General features: G+C 38.9%; 1 protein-coding gene across 5 annotated transcripts in view; it reads left to right on the plus strand.

Annotated features, from left to right (window-relative positions):
• Positions 1-19,908, plus strand: part of FKBP15 (FKBP prolyl isomerase family member 15) — an 83,004-nt gene that overhangs the window by 36,655 nt on the left and 26,441 nt on the right. For 3 of the 5 annotated variants that reach the window (XM_072632477.1, XM_072632474.1, XM_072632478.1), the window contains 7 exons: positions 29-77; positions 1,829-1,936; positions 8,102-8,204; positions 8,625-8,731; positions 10,362-10,479; positions 13,002-13,111; positions 13,388-13,495. In XM_072632477.1, the coding sequence (XP_072488578.1) occupies positions 29-77; positions 1,829-1,936; positions 8,102-8,204; positions 8,625-8,731; positions 10,362-10,479; positions 13,002-13,111; positions 13,388-13,495 (703 nt within the window). The remainder of the gene's footprint in view (positions 1-28; positions 78-1,828; positions 1,937-8,101; positions 8,205-8,624; positions 8,732-10,361; positions 10,480-13,001; positions 13,112-13,387; positions 13,496-19,908) is intronic. The other 2 variants (XM_072632475.1, XM_072632476.1) reach the window with 1 other exon arrangement.

Genomic DNA, 19,908 nt, shown 5'->3' on the forward strand with positions numbered 1-19,908 from the left:
TCAGACTGTATGTATTTTTTCCTTTCAGAGAGCCAGCTGTTCGAACCAAGTCAAACTCCATCAGTGAGCAACTTGCGGTAAGTTATATTAACTGCTCTGAAGGAGGCATGGTAAAATCTATTCATGTTATTTTTATATATGTGTGTAATATAACATACTTCACATAATTGAACTTATAGACTGAAATTGTGATGACCAAATGTTGACTTGTCTTGCTTAATTATATGAGAGTTGTCTGAGGAAATGGGAGGTGGCAAATGTCTTTGGAAAGTGTTAGCAATGTTTATAAATATGAGGATGAACACTTTAATGTGATTTAAAAAAAAGAAGACTATAAGGAGAAAATTTTGGAGAAGAGAAAATATATAAGAGGGTTTTGAACATGAAATTATTTTCATTGAGATGTGAAAGATGAAATCTTAGGGTAAGAAAAAAATGTGTCTTTGAGGATGGGTTGGTTGGAGGAGGTAGATCAAATATATGTATTTATACTGAAAGACTTTTGGTTACGTTTTGTTTTGTTTTTCCATTTTCACTTGGTTACATTTGTATCCTGTTGGACATAATTGTTTTATGCTTCAATTAAGAAAAAGAATAATTGATTGCCATAAATGTGATTCTTCTTGTTATTCTTACAAGTATTTGCTTTTGTTCTTTTTTTCTTTTTCTTCTTTCTTTTCCTCTAAAGTCTGCTCCATTTTAAAAAATTCTAAAAATTTTCTCTTTAAAAAAACTGCATACCAGTTTTTAAAAGAAGTTTTAGATTTTAGATTTCCAAAAGCACAGATCATTTTAGAATAAAGATTGCCCCCTTTCACACAGAAACAGCTGGGAAACTGCCAATAATAGAAGCCAAGATTTGTAGCCCTCTAAGGTTTTCAGAAGCACTTTACACAATTAAAATGTATGTTTAAATTTTATGCAATTTAAAGAGGGATAGTTTAAAGGGAAATGGTAAGAAAGTTGTGGATGATGGAGGTAGAATATAACAATCTCATAGTTCAACCAACACAGCCCCACCCCCTTGTTTTATGTTCCAGACCAACCCTCATTACATCCTTCCCGATCCCCTTCCATTTCTATTCCTTTGAAGATCTCTTAAGTCTAGTCACTTCCCCTCTTTACACCTCCATTTCCGAATCTGTCAGATGACTAAATTGAATTAAAAAGCGCCTAAGGATACTTCCCCACTTTCAAATCCTGTGAGTTTCTGTAGATTTCTGATTTCATCACCTATCATAAGATTAAAGGACAGCAATAGCTGAATTTTTGTGTGAGTTCCTTCTCTATCTTTAAAGGGCTAAGCTCAAGGATGTAACAACAAAACACTAACCTCATAAGGATCAGATATGGATTTGAAAATATTATCACAAGCCAGATAATATTATCTTTCCCAGGACTGCATTCAAGGAGAAAATGAAACATAATCTTCGGTTTCCAAACAAGTAGTTAAGTTAGGTCCTGCCTGTTTCTTTCGTCACAGCTGTCTTCCAAATCTCATTCACTCTTATTTCAGACCAGCCAAGACTGATGATTTCTGAATGCCTTAACTTCTAGCTGGGTGTACAGTGCATTTGATTTCATCTGCTCCCTACTCCTGATGGTGAGCCACCCTGGGTTTTATATCTTCTAAGTTAGGAATTAATTCCCAGGGATCATGAGAGGCTGGAAACCAATGATTTAATCTGTTTACATTCTTTGAAATAGGTGGCAGAGAAATTATGCAGCCTTAAAGAGAATAAGGTAACACTGAGTTGTAATCAGTATGAAAAAATAGGGGCAAATCATATGAAAACAATTAATTTTATGACTTTTCTTGTCTTTGTAGAATCCCGATGTGACCAAAGCTAAGCTTATTTCTAGGATGGCTAAAATGGGACAGCCCATGCTACCCATTGTTCCTCCCCACCTAGACTCCAGTGATTCTGAGATTGAGGTATGTCCTCTTATCTCTTCCGTACTAGAGGGTGGTAGTAGACATTTAGGTGCTTAAAGTTCTAGGAAACTAAGGCTCAATGGAACAGTGGAACAGTACAACAATGGAATGCTGGCCCCAGTGAGGGCTTCTTGCTTAGGGGACCTCATTAACAAAATCTTACACCGCAGGATTAAGCCTCTCTTTTAGATTTGATCAGGATTTTTACTGATGAATATACACAAGACTCATGTCTCATGAGCCAAGTGGTTTAAGGAGTGAAGTGAACCTTCAGTTAGTTTTTTGCAGTGTCACTGAAGGTAATGGATTTTCCACTTTGGGAAATGTAGTTCCTTCCGTTCTTCTCTAACAAATTCTTACGTTAAAGATCAAATTGAAACTAGAGTTTAGTAAGTTATAGAGAAAGAATGTAATGCTCACTGCTGAGGAAGAAAGGTATTAGAGGGACTGCTTTTTAAAAAAATAAACATTGCTCATTGGGCAGTTAGGATCCTGCTAAAAAGAATTAGTTTGTTTTTTGTTTCGTTTTGTTTCAGTTGTTTTTAGTGGACTTCATTTCAAGGCTCTAGTTGATTTCTTCCCCATTGGTCCGCATATGAGGTTAAACTTCCCAGACTTCTCAAGTGGCTTTCCTATCTCTGGTCTTTCTTCAGTCCATCATTCACAGAGCAGCCAGATAGTCTTCCTTATTGCAAAGATTTTTACAAGTTTTACCCTGTTCAAAAACTTTCAGTGTTGTCAAATGCTTGTAGGATAAAACATGTAGCCTGGCAGTAGAAGTCTCTACAGTCTGGCTTGCACCAACTAACATTAGGCTCCTTCATGCACTCTACATTCCTTTCAAACTGCACTCCTTTCTATTATTGGACCTCAACTTGCCATCTCTGCCCACCAAGCTCTTTTGTAAGTCCATGGTTAGACTGAATACCCTCCTAATCTCTGCCCACCAGATCTTCTCTCCTTTAAGGTTCAGTTCAAGTACCACCTTGTTTATGAAGCTTCCCCTGTTTGTTCAGTCCCTTATCTATACCTCTCAGATTTCCCTAGAATTCTTGTATAACACTTTCCTTTTGTTCTGTCTTATTCTGTGTTACGTTTCTTACTTGGGTATAGGAGAGCATAAACTCCTTGAGAGGGTAGGCATGAGCCATAGGATCATAGATCTAGAATTAGAAAGATTTCAGAAGCCTCCTAATGATATCCTCTTTTTTTTATAAATGAGGAAACCAAGGCCCAGGTAAGTGAATTGATTTGTCTAAGGTGACATAAGTTGTAAGCATCAAAGGTGAAATTTGAATCCAGGTCCTTGGATTGGATCCTATTGCACCACACTCTCTAATTCCAGCACTTGACACAGGGCCTCTTTTGCATTTGGTAAGGGCTTCAATAAGTATATGTTGGACTGAAGCAAGAGGTGAGCCTTGGGAATCATTGTAAATGGAATTGGTTTCATCTGTTCTTTTACTTACTTGGAAGAGCTATTCTAACTAAAATATCCCAGCTCCTCCAGCTGGGCAGAGAAGACCATCATAGCAATCATATGACAGCTTTTGGGCTATCTGTCCAGTGCTTGGTATTCTAGTCTGTGCCTGTGTAAGAGTGCCTGAGTGGGACTGGAATAGTTTCAAAGGCACCAGAGATTCTCACCTCTAAGCATATCTGAAGTGCTGGCATTTGCAGATCACACATCTGCACATGGTATTTTCTGGGGGTCCTCTGTGAGCATGAATTCCTGTTTGCAGGAGTAATGAAGCTACTCCCCACTGTTTCCCCAGGAATAAAAAATAGCCATAGTGGCCACAAGCACATTTACAGTAAAACTGATGTGCCAGTTCATCAGATTGAATTTCAGAGTTGAAAGGGACCTCAGAAGTCACCTGGCCTACTTCTTACTTGCATGTTGTCACATCTTGTTGCTTTTTTCTTTACATCTCTCTTATACAACCCCTTTTCTCAACTCCCATGGCTGCCCCCTAGCTCAGGCCCTTGTCACCACTCCCTGTACTACCATATCCATCTCCTGTTTGGCCTTCCTCCCTCAGGTTTCTGCTTGCTCCCATCCATCCTCCTTAGATGACAGAATGAGTGTGCTGAAGTGCATCTCCAACTATGTTGCCCTGTCCCTCAACCTCAGCTCCATAAACTTCAGTGGGTCTCAGTTTTGTCCAGAATCAAATATAAAATCCTTTGTCTTACATTTAAAGACCATAAACACCTGAGTCTTCCCTGTCTTTTTAACCTTCTTGTGCTTCCTTCTCCTTCCCACACACTAACCACTTGCTGCTCTTCTCACAGGACATTCTAGCTCCTACCTTGCCTTTGCATTGGCTGTCTCGCATACCTGTAATGCTCTCCTTCCTCACTTCTACCTCTTAATGTCCCTGGTCTCCTTCAGTACTCAACCCTAGAGACTTCTGACCAAGATGACTATCTGAAGGAGAATCGGACAATCCAGTGTCCACATACCTAATCTTCCCCTGCAAAACTGGAAATTAGCACCAAACAGAATCAAGAAATAAAACAAGAAGCTGCAATAAATGACTTCCTTCAACCCCAGATTCTCACAGAACATCAACCAGATACCTACAGGCAATAGGAAAGGGGGCCACCAACAAAATCAGTGCCAACTGACTGATCAATTAGCCAAGCTGATAGCTTCCCACTTCTATGAGAAGTGGTTTCCGAAAGACATGTAGACTGTGAAACTCTGTGTTTGGAGATAGAGGACCTGGAGGACTCTGCTAAGAAAGCCCAGCATGGTCAGAAAGTCACAGGTTAGGGATTTTGGAAGCACTGAAGAGTAGTAGCAACCAGGACAGCATGACAGCACTTAGACCAAAATACTGGACTTTGAATGTGCAGTACTCTGACCTGGAATGCCATAAAGGGCCATGAAGGTCCAGCACTCTGAATGTCAGAAATCCTCAGAAATGTCAGGTAGATCAATATTGTCTACCACACCCAGAAGGACAAGAGGGGAAAAAGTATACAGAGCCCCATTTCATTAACCAAACCTGGAGAAAACCAAAGAAGACCCTGACTAGTGTTACAAGCTATTGTAGATCTAGAGATCCCCCACAAGGGGGACTCATAACAATTGCAATCAGAGATTCAAAGGAAAAAAATGGATTTTCCCTGAGATTATATGACTACCTAGAGGAAATATGGAAAGAGAGAAAAATGTAAAGCTCCATGGGAAAGAATTGGAAGGATGGTCAATCCTTAGTAGAGGAAATGGTAAATAGTAATGGTCTCCCTGACAACTAGAATAGACCAAACAGGAATCAATGACAACAAGAAATATTAGAAGAAAACCAAAAGATAGAAAAAATAGACAAAAATGTTAGATATCTGATCTCAAAAATCAAGTCAAGGAGAGATAATTTAAGAGTTTTTTTGACTCTGATAACTATGGGATAAAAATCTTGGATGTTCTATTTCAAGAAATCACAAATGAAAACATGGCCAGATCTATTAGAACAAGAGGGCAAAGTGAAGATAGAAGGACTTCTCTGATCACTTCCTTAAAGGATCCCCAAAAGGAAAAGTCCCATTAACACCATAGCCAGAATTGTGAGCTCCCACATCAAAGAAAAAGTACTACAAACATCAGAATTATATGACATCTGGCAGTTTTTACTATAAACGAGATCTTGGAATACAATATTCCAGAAGACCAAAGAGGTAGCTTTACAATCAAGAATAACTTACTCTGCAGAACTAGAAATAATTGGGGGGCAGAGGGAAATGGACCTTACTTGAATACAGGACTTTCCAGCAGTTTTGATGAAAGGCTCAAGAGCTTTGACCAGTATAATAAATAGCCATGTTGCAATGAAGCATGTTATTCCACTCCTGACAGAAGTGATGGACTTAATTATTCTTATTTGCTACAAGGTTTTTTTTTTCTTTCTTTTGGTTTTTAATTGATTGAGGTAGGGAAAAAGGGAAGTTGGCAGTAGTGATGCCAAAAAAGTCTTTAAATATATTTTTTAAGCTGCACAGAAGAAAAGAGGAGAGGAAGGAAATAAACATTTTTATATAGCATCTGCTATGTGCCAAGTACAAACGTGTTATTTGATCCTCACAACAACCCTATTATTATCCTCATTTTACAATTAAGAAAACTCAGAGAAGTGGAGATTAAGTGACTTGCTTAGGTCCCACAAATAACAGAAGTTAGAAGGAAGTAGTTTGAAAATAACATTAGAATTTATTATGTACTTTTGAAAAAAGCAAACAATATAGAATAGAGATTCATGGTTTCATATAGAATCCGCTTTTTGTGTACTGTTGTATATATGGAAATACTCTTTTTTAAAAGTTTAAGTTCAGAATTGAAAACAATTAGGTCCTTTTTTAAAGACATCTTAAATCCCATTTTGTACAGGGAGCTTTTCCTGGCCCTCCCACCCCCCAGCAGGTAGTGCCTTCCCTCTGAGATTATACTTTGTTTATTCAGTGTACCCTTTATAATCTTAATTACTTACATGTTTTTTCTTCATTAAATTGTTGACTCTTTAAGACCAAGAAGTGGTTTTTTTTTCTGTTTTTTTGTATCTCTAGCATTTAGCATACTTCCTGACACATAGTCAGCACTTAAGAAATGCTTGTTGACTTGTGGTAGAATTTTCCAAACATGTATTGGTCTGATCAGCCATAGCTGGACACACTGTAACTTGATTCCAATGTAGTGATATCAGTGTGGTCCTCTTGGAGACCAAAGAGCAACAACCAATAGCATCTTCTACTCAAAGACCCTCTGGTGATAGTGAACCTACTTCCTCTCAAACTGTCTCATTCCACTTTTGGATAGCTCTGATATTTAGGTTATTCCTTACCTGGAGCTGAAATCTGCTTCCCTACATTCATTGCTCCTTGTTCTATTTGCTGGAGCAAAGCAAAACAAGGTTAATCCCTCTTTTACGTACAGCCCTTCAGATACTTAGATAGTGATCATGTTCCCCATCTTCTCTAGGCTAAATCTCCCTCTTCTTCCCTCTGGACATCATAAAGTAGGTCTTCAGTCCCTTTACTGTCCTGGTTACCCTCTACTGGATACTCTCCATCTTTTCAATGTCCTTTGTAGAACATGGCACACAGAGCCAAACAAAATACTCAACAATACTGTTGCTTCCTTTGAGATACACGACATTCCTATTTTCATGTGGTCTTAGTTCACATTGGCTTCTTTGGTTTCCAAGTCATGCTGTTGAATCACACTGAGTTTCCAATCCCCAAATCTGTTGTCTATTCTAGTCTCTTAGTCATGTACCTGTGCATTTGACTCTTTGAACTCATGGGTAGGACTTTACACTTAATCTTATTAAATTTCATCTTATCAGATTTCATCCATTCTAACTTGTCAATAAACATTTTAGACCCTGATTCTTATAATCTGGCTCTGCCTCCCAGCTCTGTGCTAGGATGTCATCTTAAAGCTGTTTTCTAAACATTTCCATTTTCCACATCTTTTCCCATCAAACCACTATCCCAAGTGAGTCTGTCATCAGTAGAGGTGTAATAAGATATATGTATGAGAAGATACTGCTGCTCCCAGTGCAGTTGTTAGAGATCAGCCTAGCCCTTATTAAAGGAAAAACATAACTAGCATCTTAAAGAGTCATGATGAATTATGGTCATTATCTAATATTTGCTGAGTACTCAGGGATGCTTTATGGGGGAGGGAGCAGTTGTGCTACATACATAGTTCCTTAGGTTTGCTTACCTTTATTCTATGAGACCAAACTATTTCAGTCAGCATAGTTGACTGACCTACTGATTTGGACAAGGTTATCCTCATTAGATAGAGCAAAAATGAATAATTAGTGTGAATAAAGATCAGCAATTTGTTATCTTTAAGTTTTTGCTTGTGTTTACTAAGGATTAGATGTTACTTGCATGTGGAAGTTCTCAGCTAGCCTGATAATTGCCTTACATGCCATGAACTCAACTCCCATAGACTTCTTTTTGGTTAGTCCTCCCTTCTGTTATCTGTCTACTGAGAAGCAAATACAAGGCTTGCTTTTAAGCAAACTTAAACACTAAGACTTTTGGGAAACCCTGTATAGTAGAGGGTGTGATTCTACTTGAAGATCCCATGCAGCATAAATATTTTTGTCCCCTCCCCCCTCCTGAATAACTAAGTGTTATGTGCCTCTTTAGGACCTAAATGCCCTACGAGGAACAGGTCAGCACATGATGACTTCATCCATCCATCCCTCTCCTGAGCCAGCTTATGTACCAATCCGGCCAAGGACATCACCAAGTAAGAGATTTCTATACCTCTGGAGTGTATGAATTGAATCAAAAAAAGGCTTTGTAGTCCTGTCAGTTATATTCCTTGAGTATGGCTTAAAAAGGAAACTCAGTGGCTCCATTCACTTCCTCTTCACAACTTAATAAGTTATATAGCTTCCACAGTGCTAGAAACCTCCATTCAGTTGAATTATCTCCCAGATAGTTGACACTGATCTTAGGGCTGAGTGTCTAGCATATGACAACACCCAGCTTTGTTGTCCTGTCTTGTTGTAGGGGCTTGCAGCAGAACTGCAAGGTTTGAGAGAATGGGCATATAAACAGTTTTAAATGCTGAGGAATATGATAATACACAGGCTGCCAGTCATACTTTAGTATCCACCTATGCACCAAAGAGATGGATAAAAATTAAAATCTTGTTTTGTTTTAGCATCTCAACAGTCAATCCCTGGGATCCAAGCACCCTCGGCTGCCTTAATGCCAGCTGCAACCATCCAGTCTCACCCAAATCTGCCTGGAAATTCGCAGTCCTTTCAGGTATTAACATTGTTAAGGATGCATTAGGAAGTTTTTGATAATTTAATTCCATTCTGTCTTTTAAAATCTTTTACCTTCATTGGTCATTCTGTAACATTTTCTTAAGCAAAAGTTAGGTCGTTGTATTGGTTTTCCGTTGAGGACTGTGTGTCAGTGCTCTTGGATTTTTTTCTTGCCCAGCAAACAGTGAAGGCCCACAGCATAGGCTAGCAGAGTAATGGCTGGTTAGACAGGCTTAGCATGGAAGGTCCACTTGGCATGCTTTGCTTTTGAGGTCACTTTTGAAGAGGGGCCTCTTCAAAAGAGATTTCTGTGAACTATCACCCTCATCCCTCTTTATAAGTTAAAGAGTGCCCAACAGCTTAGAGTCTTATCACCAGCTTCTTGTGACATTGCCTGACTTGGGGGTAAGCACTGAAGTAGCTTAGAATAGGAAAAGGGAGAGTAACATGAAACCAACCATTCTGTCTTTACTGGGATGCTCTGTAATAGATGAATATTCTGTGTCAGCCTCTTGATAAAAAGAGGAGCAAGTTTGGAAAGGCAGGTCTGCTACTTTGCGTGCTGACAAATTTAATTTGGGATCTTAGTCAGTAATTCTGCCTTTGCCCAAATACATTTACAGGCATAACTTAATCATTTTCAAAAAGTCACTGTGCCTGGTGGTACAGAGGTTTGCAAATTACTTTAAAACATATTATGGGAAACCTAGGAAGATACTGAAGAGTCTCTCCTCTCTCTTTCTTAACAAGATTAGTTTTCCTATCTAGAACCACTTAGCAAAGTAGACATGGTGCAGGCTTTTGCTCTAATATAACGCCAAATGTTGATGATCTCATCTAGCTCTGAAATGTCAGACTCAGCAGTAATGGTCTCACATCACAGTCTAGCTATTTGATCCATTCTCTCCACTCTGACAACTACCACCTTAGTTCAAGCCCTCATCACTTCTTGCTTAGATTATTGCAAAATCCTCCTCCTTGGTCTCCTTGCCTCAAGTCTACCCACATTCCTGGCAAACAAAGATTCTGTTGTGAAAATAGTTTTCTTTAAACACAAATTTGACCTTATGAGTCTTCAACTCATCCACCTCTAGTGGCTTCAGGTTGCCTCTAGAATAAAATATAAATTCCTCTGTGTAGATTTTAAAGTATTTCACAACATGCCCCCAACCTGTTTTTCCAACCTCATTACTCTATCTCCTGTTCTCTGCTCCTGGGCAGATTGGCCTTTTCTGTGTTCCTCGTTCACAACATTCCATCTCCTTTCTCTATGGCCTTACATAAGGGTCGTTTCCCAGACCTGGGACACACGTGTTCCTCACCTTCACGTCATAGAGGCTTTGTCTTCCTTTTAAGATGATGGTTAAGAAGCATCCTCTGCATGAAACCTTTCCTAATTCTCCCCCTCCCTTCCAAACTACCTTGTATTTAACTATTTTGTATGTATTTGCATTTTTTTACTTCATACTTGATTAGAACTGCACTAAGACTCTGGGAAACCTGTTTATGTTGTGTATATTTTATGTGTACTTGTCGCCCCTGTTAGGATGTCAGCTGTTTGTGAGCAAGACTGAAAGGAGGTGATTAGTTATTTTTGAAATGCACTTATAACTCTTGAGTTTTCTTAGCCCTATACAGGTATACAGGCCTGTGCCTATCACCAGAATGCTACACCAGTCACTTCCCAAATGCAGCCTGTGGGACCCATGTTTGCAGGACCACTTTCTCAGACTCCACATTTTCAAGGTTAGGTCAAAAAACCCCAAATTCTGTGATGCTTTTCTTGCTCTTGTTCGCTGGCTCATTCTTGTTGTTTTTGTTTTTCAGTCTCTGAATGTGAAAAGAAAAACTTACATTTTCTTGATCATGACTACTTTATTTCCAGCATCTTTTTAGCCTCTCTCCATTTGTCCTCTGTCTCTGTTTTTCTCCCTACTCCCAAAATTACTGTGATGTGTATAAAACAGAGCAAAAATTGCCAAGCAAAATGTTTGAATGTTGGTGGTTTTCTGTTCAAGCACTTAAAATTTATTGATCCTTTTAAAAATATTATTATTATCAATCCCCTGTGTAACCCTTCCTTTTAACAAAGAAGTATAAATAAACAACAAAATAAATACATTGGCCATCTTGAGCAATGTGTGCCACAGTCTGAACCTAAGGTCAGCTGGGTGGTGCAGTGGAGAGAGCTCCAGACCTGCAGTTAGAAAGACCTAAGTTCAGATCCTTTCTCCGAGGTTTGTAGGCTGTGACTTTGGACAAGTTATTTAATCTCTGTCAGCCTGAGTTTCCCCCAGCCCAAACATGGAGATGATAATAGCACTTACTTCGGAGGACTGTTGTGAAGATCATTTTGCCATTTGATGCACTTTGCACACTGTGTAAATGCTCACTCTTGTTTGCATGCTCTGCCGCTCCTCTGCTGAGAGGAGAAACGGATCTTTCATTGTCAGTTCTCGAAAGGGCTTTGGTTTTTACACTAATCAGTGTTCTCATGTCTCTTATCGTTGCTTTCTTTTACATTATTATCGTGCTGTGTAAATTGTTCTTTTGCTTCCGTTTATGCTACTATGTGTTAGTTCATGGAAGTTTGTCTGAGTTCTTTGTATTTGTTGTTCCTTATGGTGCATTAATACTCTCTTCCTTTCACATAACAATCCTTTGTAAGCCATTCTCCAGTAAATGGACATTTACTTTGTTTCCCAACTGCTTTCTCAACTGAAAGCTTCTTTGTTATTGTTGTTCATTTGTTCTGTCATGTCCAACTCTATGTGATCCCATGGACTTTGTCCATGGAGTTTTCTTGTCAAAGATATTGGAGTAGTTTGCTATTTTCTTCTCCAGTGTGTCCCTATAGTACAGATGAGGAACTGAGGCAAATCAGGGTTAAGTTACTTGCCAAGGGTCACACAGCCCGTTTGGACTTAATTTTGGTATACAGTGTCAGATATTGGTCTATGCCCAGTTTCTGCCATATTATTTTCCAGTTTTTCCAGCAGTTTTTGTCAGAGAGTGAGTTCTTATCCCAAAAGTTGAGGTCTTTGGGTTTATCAAACAGTAGATTGCTATAATCTTTGACTACTGTGTCTTCTGTACCTAACAACATTCCACTGATCTACCCCTCTATTTTTAAAATCATTCTATTAGCTGGTTATGTGTAACTATTTGGGATGGGAATGCCTTTTTTTGTGCGTGGGTTGAATGCTGTGTGTTTGAGTACGAATTTGAACTCAGATCCTTCTGACTCCAGGCCCAGTGCTCTATTTATTGCACCACATAGCTAATTAAACCGAGAATGACAAAACCTCAACTTAAGGAGGGAGCCCAGCCCAACCATCTCTTCATTTGCCACCCAGTTGCACGCTTTTGGACTTCATCATCTCCTCCACTCGCTTTCCAGCTCCCTTTTGTGTGTTGTCTTCCCCATTAGACTGTAAGCTCCTTTAGGGCAGGGACTGTTTTTTCTTTTGGGGCATTTATATCCCCAGAGCTCAGTGAGTATCTGGCACATAGTAGGTGTTAATTGTTTATGACCAGTTAATAGCAATGAACAAAGAGATTCCACGCAACATGATTAAGGTAAAATATGTTTAATAGGAATGTAATACATGTGAGTTTCCATTTTTTTGCATAGCCATTGTTAACAGAATAGAATATATGCTTTAGCCCTAGGGATTTAGTACCAGCATTGCTCATTTTCTTGTCAGAGTTTGGTTGACTTTTAGGGTTCTCTTGATTTACATTGTTGTAATCCTTGTGTATATGTCCCACAAAATCTTTTTTTCTTTTTTTTCCACACTTAATAGTATTTTATTTTTTCCAATCACATGTAAAGATTGTTTTCAACATTCATTTTTATAAGATTTTGAGTTCCAATTTTTTTTCTCTTTCCTTCCCAAGATAGCAAGCAATTTGATATAAGCTACATATGTATGATCATATTAAGTATATTTCCACATTAGTCATGTTGTGAAAGAAGATGTCCCACAAAATCTTTTAATGAGAATTTTGTAGCTCATGGTTCCAGAAGGATGAGGAGAATAGGAGAAAGAGTTTTAATTTTATCTTCTAAAGGCATTTGCCACAAAAGTCTTAATTTGGCAGCACATGTGTTCTTCTGTGGCTATCATGCCACAGACACATTTCTCAGTTACTAATAATGAGATCATTGCTCTTTTCCCCAGCTCCTTTTCTACTCCTGCTTTTCCAAAAGGGACTCCAGACCTTCTGCTTCAGCTGTTTTATTTGTGGTATATATCTCTTTTTAGGCTCAGCTGATATTGCTTCATTTCTCATGACCGAAGCTCGGCAGCACAACACGGAAGTCCGAATGGCAGTGAGCAAGGTGGCTGATAAAATGGACTATCTTGCTGCTAAGGTGAGTCACTGCAGAAGGCAGAGAAGAAAACATGGGGGAGGAAGGAGGTGGTGCCACCTAGTCTGGATGTAACTGATTCCAGCATCTATAGAGAAGTAGGACTGCATTTGGTAGTGGCATACCTAAATTCCTTCGTGGTTGGCCATGAGATATTTACTTAGAGCTTACTCTATCATTCCATGTAAAAGTGGTTAGATATGTAGATTGTCAAATTGTAGAAGACCGTTTTAGCTTGTATCCTTCTTAATGAAATCTCCTTTGATATCCCCTTTTAAGGTGGAAGAGTTACAGAAGCACAGTGCTAGCAACTCTTTGCTCCTTCCTAGCTTATCAGTTAGCATGGAAACAAGTATGATTATGAGCAACATTCAAAGAATACTTCAGGTAAGGGTGATCTTGCTTCTTTTATAAAGTGCTTCCTTTTCAGTGCTATTTCCCCAGAATGTATCAGTTGTGCATGCCTACAACACACAAGTAGGCAGCAAATATAAACTACCTTGGATTGAGTAAAATTAGAGAAACAGTTTATCCAGAATGATTTAACTGGGTTAGAGTAAAGTCTCACAACAGCCACAGTTAAAAAAACAACTGCTTCTTTCTCTGATTACTAAAGGTAAATTCAATAATTTTTCAGATATTCATTCAACTGGTACTATATGCTAGATTATGTGATATATACAAAACATAATATATGATCCCTGAGGGCAGAGTCAAGATGATGTAGGTACTCTGCTGAGCTCTCCCAAATTCCCCTCCAAACAACATTAAAATAACACTTGAAAACAAATTCTGGAGTGGCATAACCAACAAAAAGATGGGTGAAACAATTTTCTAACCTAAGACAACTTAGAAAATTGACCAGAAAGGTCTGAGAAAGTATGAGAGTGGAGCATAGTTCAGGGCACGCTGTACCAACACAGACCCAGCCTCAGTAAACCAACAGCAGGCCTTAAGGTAGTGGTTGTGGTAGTGGCTGCAGTGACTTCTGGAGCTCTCAACCTATAGACAATAAGGGGATCTGAAAACTGGTCAGAAAGAAATTACAGGAGATCTTTTGCCTGGCATTGTATGCAGGATTTTATTCCATTGCCCACACGTGGTTCTGGGTCGCAGTCCCAGTGTGAGCAGGACATGTAGGAACAGAGACCTTGGTCATAGTTCCAGGGTAGAAAATAGTGTTTATGATCACTCAGAGACTAGAACACAGGCCAGGAGAACATTGACCACACTTCTTCTTACATCATACCACTTTGGAAGAACTAAAACCTACAAACTTCCAGAACTAGCTCTGAACATAGCAGCACAAAAAACCTGAAGCTTGGAACAGTGCCACCTCTTCCCTGGGAGCAAAGCCCAACTTTAAAATAAAGTTAAGAGTTAAGAAAAAGCCTGGAAAAATGAACAAACATCAAAAAAAGAACCTGACCATAGAATATTACTATGATGACAGGGAAGATCAAAACACAAACCCATAGGAAGATGATGCAATTAAAAGTACCTTCATGCATAGCCTCAAAGAAAAATGTGAACTAGTGTTAGGTTGATGAAGAGCTCAAAAAAGATTTTCAAAATCAAATAGGAAAGGCAGAGGAAAAATGGGGAAAAGAAAGTGATGTAAGAAAGAGTCAACAACTTTATAAAAGAAGCACAAAAAATAGTGAATACTTTGCATCTTAAAAAACAGAATAGGCCAAGTGTTAAGAGATTCAAAAATCCATTGAAAAGAACTCCTTAAAAAGCAGAATTGGCCAAATGGAAAAAGAGGCACAGGGGGAGGAGCCAAGATGGCAGAGTAGAAAGACACACATATGCTAGCTCCAAACCCACAGCCCATAAAATACCTGTAAAGAAGAACTCCCAACAAAATCTGGAGCAGCAGAAGCCACAGAACAATGGGGCAGAGGAGATTTCTGTTCCAGAGAGACTTGAAAAACCAATGCGAAAGGTCCATCGAGTACCGGACTCGGAGCGGAGCCCAGCCCTGCCTCGGCCGTGGCACCAAGGGGAGCAGATCCAAGCAGGCTTCAGGGACAGAATCTCCAGCTGCTGCACAGGTCCCTCCACCCACAGGTGTTAAAGGTCAGTGAGAGAGTCTTTTTGGCTCCCCGAGAGGGGAGTGGGGTGTCCCCATAACTCAGGCCCCCTTGGGAGGCAGCAGCGGAGGCGGCAGCAGACAGGGGCTCCCAAAGCAGGCAGGAGCTCAGGTCCATTGTTGAAGGTCTCATAAACCCCCTGAGGGAACTGAGCCCCGTGTGGCGGCCCTGCCCCCACCTGAGCACCTGAACTTAATCTCACACTGAATAGCAGCCCTGTCCCGCCAAAGCCCTAAGGCTGGGAAGCAGCATTTGAATCTCAGACCCCCCAAGCACTGGCTGGGAGGATCTGGAGGCGAGGTGGGTGTGGAGAGGACACTCAGAAGTCAAGTCACTGGCTGGGAAAATGCCCAGAAAAGGGAAAAAAAATAAGGCCATAGAAGGTTACTTTCTTGGTGAACAGATATCTCCTCCCTTCCTTTCTGATGAGGAAGAGCAATGCTTACCATCAGGGAAAGACACAGAAGTCAAGGCTTCTATATCCCAAACTTCCAGAATAAATATTCAGTGGGCTCAAGTCATGGAAGAGCTCAAAAAGTATTTTGAAAATCAAGTTAGAGAGGTGGAGGAAAAACTGGGAAGAGAAATGAGAGAGATGCAAGAAAAGCATGAAAAGCAGGTCAACACCTTGCTAGAGGAGACCCAAAAAAATGCTGAAGAAAATAACACCTTGAGAAATAGGCTAACTCAATTGGCAAAAGAGGTTCAAAAAGCCAATGAGGAGAAGAATGCTTTCAAAAGCACAATTAGCCAAATGGAAAAGGAGGTTCAAAAGCTCACTGAAGAAAATAATTCTTTCAAAATTAGAATGGAACAGATGGAGGCTAATGACTTTGTGAGAAACCAAGAAATCACAAAACAAAACCAAAAGAATGTAAAAATGGAAGGTAATGTGAAATATCTCATTGGAAAAACAACTGACCAGGAAAATAGATCCAGGAGAGACAATTTAAAAATTATGGGACTACCTGAAAGCCATGATCAGAAAAAGAGCCTAGACATCATCTTTCATGAAATTATCAAGGAAAACTGCCCTGAGATTCTAGAACCAGAGGGCAAAATAAGTATTCAAGGAATCCACACATCACCACCTGAAAGAGATCCGAAAAGAGAAACTCCTAGGAACATTGTGGCCAAATTCCAGAGTTCCCTGGTCAGGGAGAAAATATTGCAAGCAGCTAGAAAGAAACAATTCAAGTATTGTGGAAATACAATCAGGATTACAAGATCTAGCAGCTTCTACATTAAGGGATTGAAGGGCATGGAATATGATATTCCAGAAGTCAAAGGAACTAAGACTAAAACCAAGAATCACCTACCCAGCAAAACTGAGTATAATACTTCAGGGGGAAAATTGGTCTTTCAACGAAATAGAGGACTTTCAAGCATTCTTGATGAAAAGACCAGAGCTGAAAAGAAAATTTGACTTTCAAACATAAGAATCAAGAGAAGCATGAAAAGGTAAACAGCAAAGAGAAGACTTAAGGGACTTGCTGAAGTTGAACTGTTTACATTCCTACATGGAAAGACAATATTTGTAACTCTTGAAACTTTTCAGTATCTGGGTAGTGGGTGGGATTACACACACACACGCACATACATGCACACACACAGAGACAAAGAGCACAGAGTGAATTGAATAGAATGGGATCATATCTTTAAAAAATGAAATTAAGCAGGGAGAGAGAAATATATTGGGAGGAGGACAAAAGAGAAGATGGGGACATGGGAAGGGAGGGATGATAGGAGAGAGGGCAGATTGGTGATAGGGGCAATCACAATGCTCGGTGTTTTGGGGTGGGGTGAGGGGACAAATGGGGAGAAAATTTGGAACCTAAAATTTTGTGAAAATGAATGTTAAAAGTTAAATAAATTAATTAATTTTTAAAAAGAGGCACAAAAATCCACTGAAAAAACTTTAAAAGTAGAAGTAGCCAAATTGAAAAGGAAGTACAAAAGCTCACTGAAGAAAATAATTACTTAAAAGTTAGAATTGAGCAAATGGAAGCTCATGACTCCATAAGACATCAAGAAATAATCAAAAGGGCGAGGAACCAAGGTGGTGGAGTAAAAGTAGGGACTTCCTGAGCTCTCCCCTGAAGCCCTCCAAATACCTGTAAAAAATGACTCTAAACAAATTCTAGAGCTACAGAAGTCACAAAGTGACAGAGTGAAACAAATCCCTAGCCCAAGACAACCCAGAAAGTTAACAGGAAGGGTCTATCACACCAGGCAGGGAGCAAGCACAGTCCAGTGTGGGCCCCAGTGGCACAGATGGGCCAGAGCGGGTCTCACGGGCCTAAACTATTGGCAACTGTGGCAGTTTTCAGACTTCTCAACCCACCAATGCCAAAAAGCTCAGTGGAAAAACTGTGGGACCTGGGAGAACAAGGAGCACTTGGGTTGGCAAGGTCCACCCTTGGCCCCAGGGTGGTAGGAGTGGTGGTGGTGGTGGTGGTGACGGTGGCAGCAACAGCAGAGGCTGCTTCCAGAGCTTTGGACTCACAGACAGTGGGCATTCAAGTGACTGATACAAAATCCCTGAAGCCTAGGACAGTACCCCCACCCCCACTGGAAGCAAAGTCCTATCCTGACGAAGAGTTAGAAAGTCGAGTATTTGGCTGAGAAGATGAATAAACATCATAATAGAACTCAGACTATAGATAGAATCTTACTTTGGTGACAAAGAAGATCAAAATATACAAGCAGAAGAAGACAACAAAGTCAAAAGCCTCCAAGAAAAATATGAAGTGGTCTCAGGCCATGGAAGAACTCAAAAAGGATTTTGAAAATCAAAAGAAATAGTGGAAAAATTGGGAGGAAAAATGAGAATGAGACATGAAAATCGAATCAACAACTTGCTAAAGGAGACCCAAAAAAACCACTGAAGAAAATAACACCCTTAGTTTGATTGTTATGTCACTGAATAAGTAAATTAATTTAGGTAGGATTGTCATTTTTATTATATTGACTTGGCCTACCCACGAGCAGCTGTTGTTTTTCCACTTACTTAGATCTGACTTTATTTGTGTGAAAAGTGTTTTGTAATTGTGTTCATGTAGTCCCTGGATTTGTTTTGGCAGGTAGACTCCCAAATATTTTATAGTGTCTACCCTAGCTTTAAATGGGATTTTTCTTTCTATCTCTTGCTGTTGAGCTTTGTTAGTAATATATAGAAATGCAGAAGATTTGTGTGGGTTTATTTTGTAACCTGCAACTTTGCCAAAGTTGTTTATTATTTCAAGTAGTTTTTTACTTGATTCTCTGGGATTCTCTAAGTATATCATCATATCATCTGCAAAGAGTGATAACTTAGTTTCTTCTTTTCCTATTATAATTCCTTCAATTTCTTTTTCCTTTCTTATTACTACAGCTAACATTTCTAGTACCATATTGAATAATAGTGGTGATAATGGACATCCTTGTTTGACCCCTGATCTTATTGGAAATGTATCTAGCTTATCCCCATTGCATATAATGCTTGCTGAAGGTTTAGGTAGATACTGCTTATTAGTTTATGGAAAGTTCCATTTATTCCTATGCTCTCCAGTGTTTTCAGTAGGAATGGGTATTGTTTTGTCAAAAGCCTTTTCTGCTTCTATTGAGATAATCATGTGGTTTCTGTTAGTTTTGTTGTTGATATGATCAATAATGCTAATAGTTTTCTTAATATTGAACCAGCCCCGCATTCCTCGTATAAATCCTACCTGGTCATAATGTATTATTCTCACGATAAGTTGCTGTATTCTTTTTGCTAAAATCTTATTTAAATTTTTGCATCTATATCCATTAGAGAAATTGGTTTGTAATTTTCTTTCCCTGTTTTGGCTCTTCCTGGTCTAGGTATCAAAACCATATTTTTATCATAAAAATAATTTAGGAGGACTCCTTCTTCCCCAATTTTCCCAGATAGTCTATACAGTATTGGAATTAACTGTTCTTTAAATGTTTGATAGAATTCATTTGTAAATTCATCTGGCCCTGGAGATTTTTCCGAGGGAGTTCATTGATGGCTTGTTCAATTTCTTTTTCTGATATGGGGTTATTTAAGTATTTAACTTCCTCTTCTGTTAATCTGGGCAGTTTATATTTTTTAAAATAGTTATCCGTCTCATTTAGATTATCAAATTTATGGGCATGCCGTTGGGCAAAATAATTTCTAATTATTGTTTTAGTTTCCTCCTCATTGGAGGTGAGTTCACCTTTTCATTTTTTATATTGGTAATTTGATTTTCTTCTTTCTTTTTTTTAATCAAACTGACCAAAAGTTTATCTATTTTATTGGTTTTTCATAAAATCAACTCTTAGTTTTATTTATTAGTTCAATAGTTTTATTAATTTCAATTTTATTAATCTCTTCTTTGGTTTTCAGTATTTCTAATTTGGTATTTACTTGGAGATTTCCAGTTTGTTCATTTTCAAGCTTTTTCAGCTGCATGCCCAATTTGCTAATCTCCTCTTTCTCTATTTTATTCATATATGCATTCAAAGATATAAAACTTCTTCTAAGAACTGCTTTTGCAGTATACCAGTGCCATACCAATCAGACTATCAGATAATTATTTTCTGGAGCTAGAAAAAACATCAAAATTCATCTGAAAGAACAAAAGATCCAGAATACTAAGGGAACTAATGAAAAGAAATGCTAGGGAAGGTGACCTAGCTCTACCAGATCTCGGATTGTATTATAAAGCAGCAATTATC

Source organism: Notamacropus eugenii, chromosome 1 (genome assembly GCF_028372415.1).
Source record: "Notamacropus eugenii isolate mMacEug1 chromosome 1, mMacEug1.pri_v2, whole genome shotgun sequence".
NCBI classification, from domain to species: Eukaryota; Metazoa; Chordata; class Mammalia; order Diprotodontia; family Macropodidae; genus Notamacropus; species Notamacropus eugenii.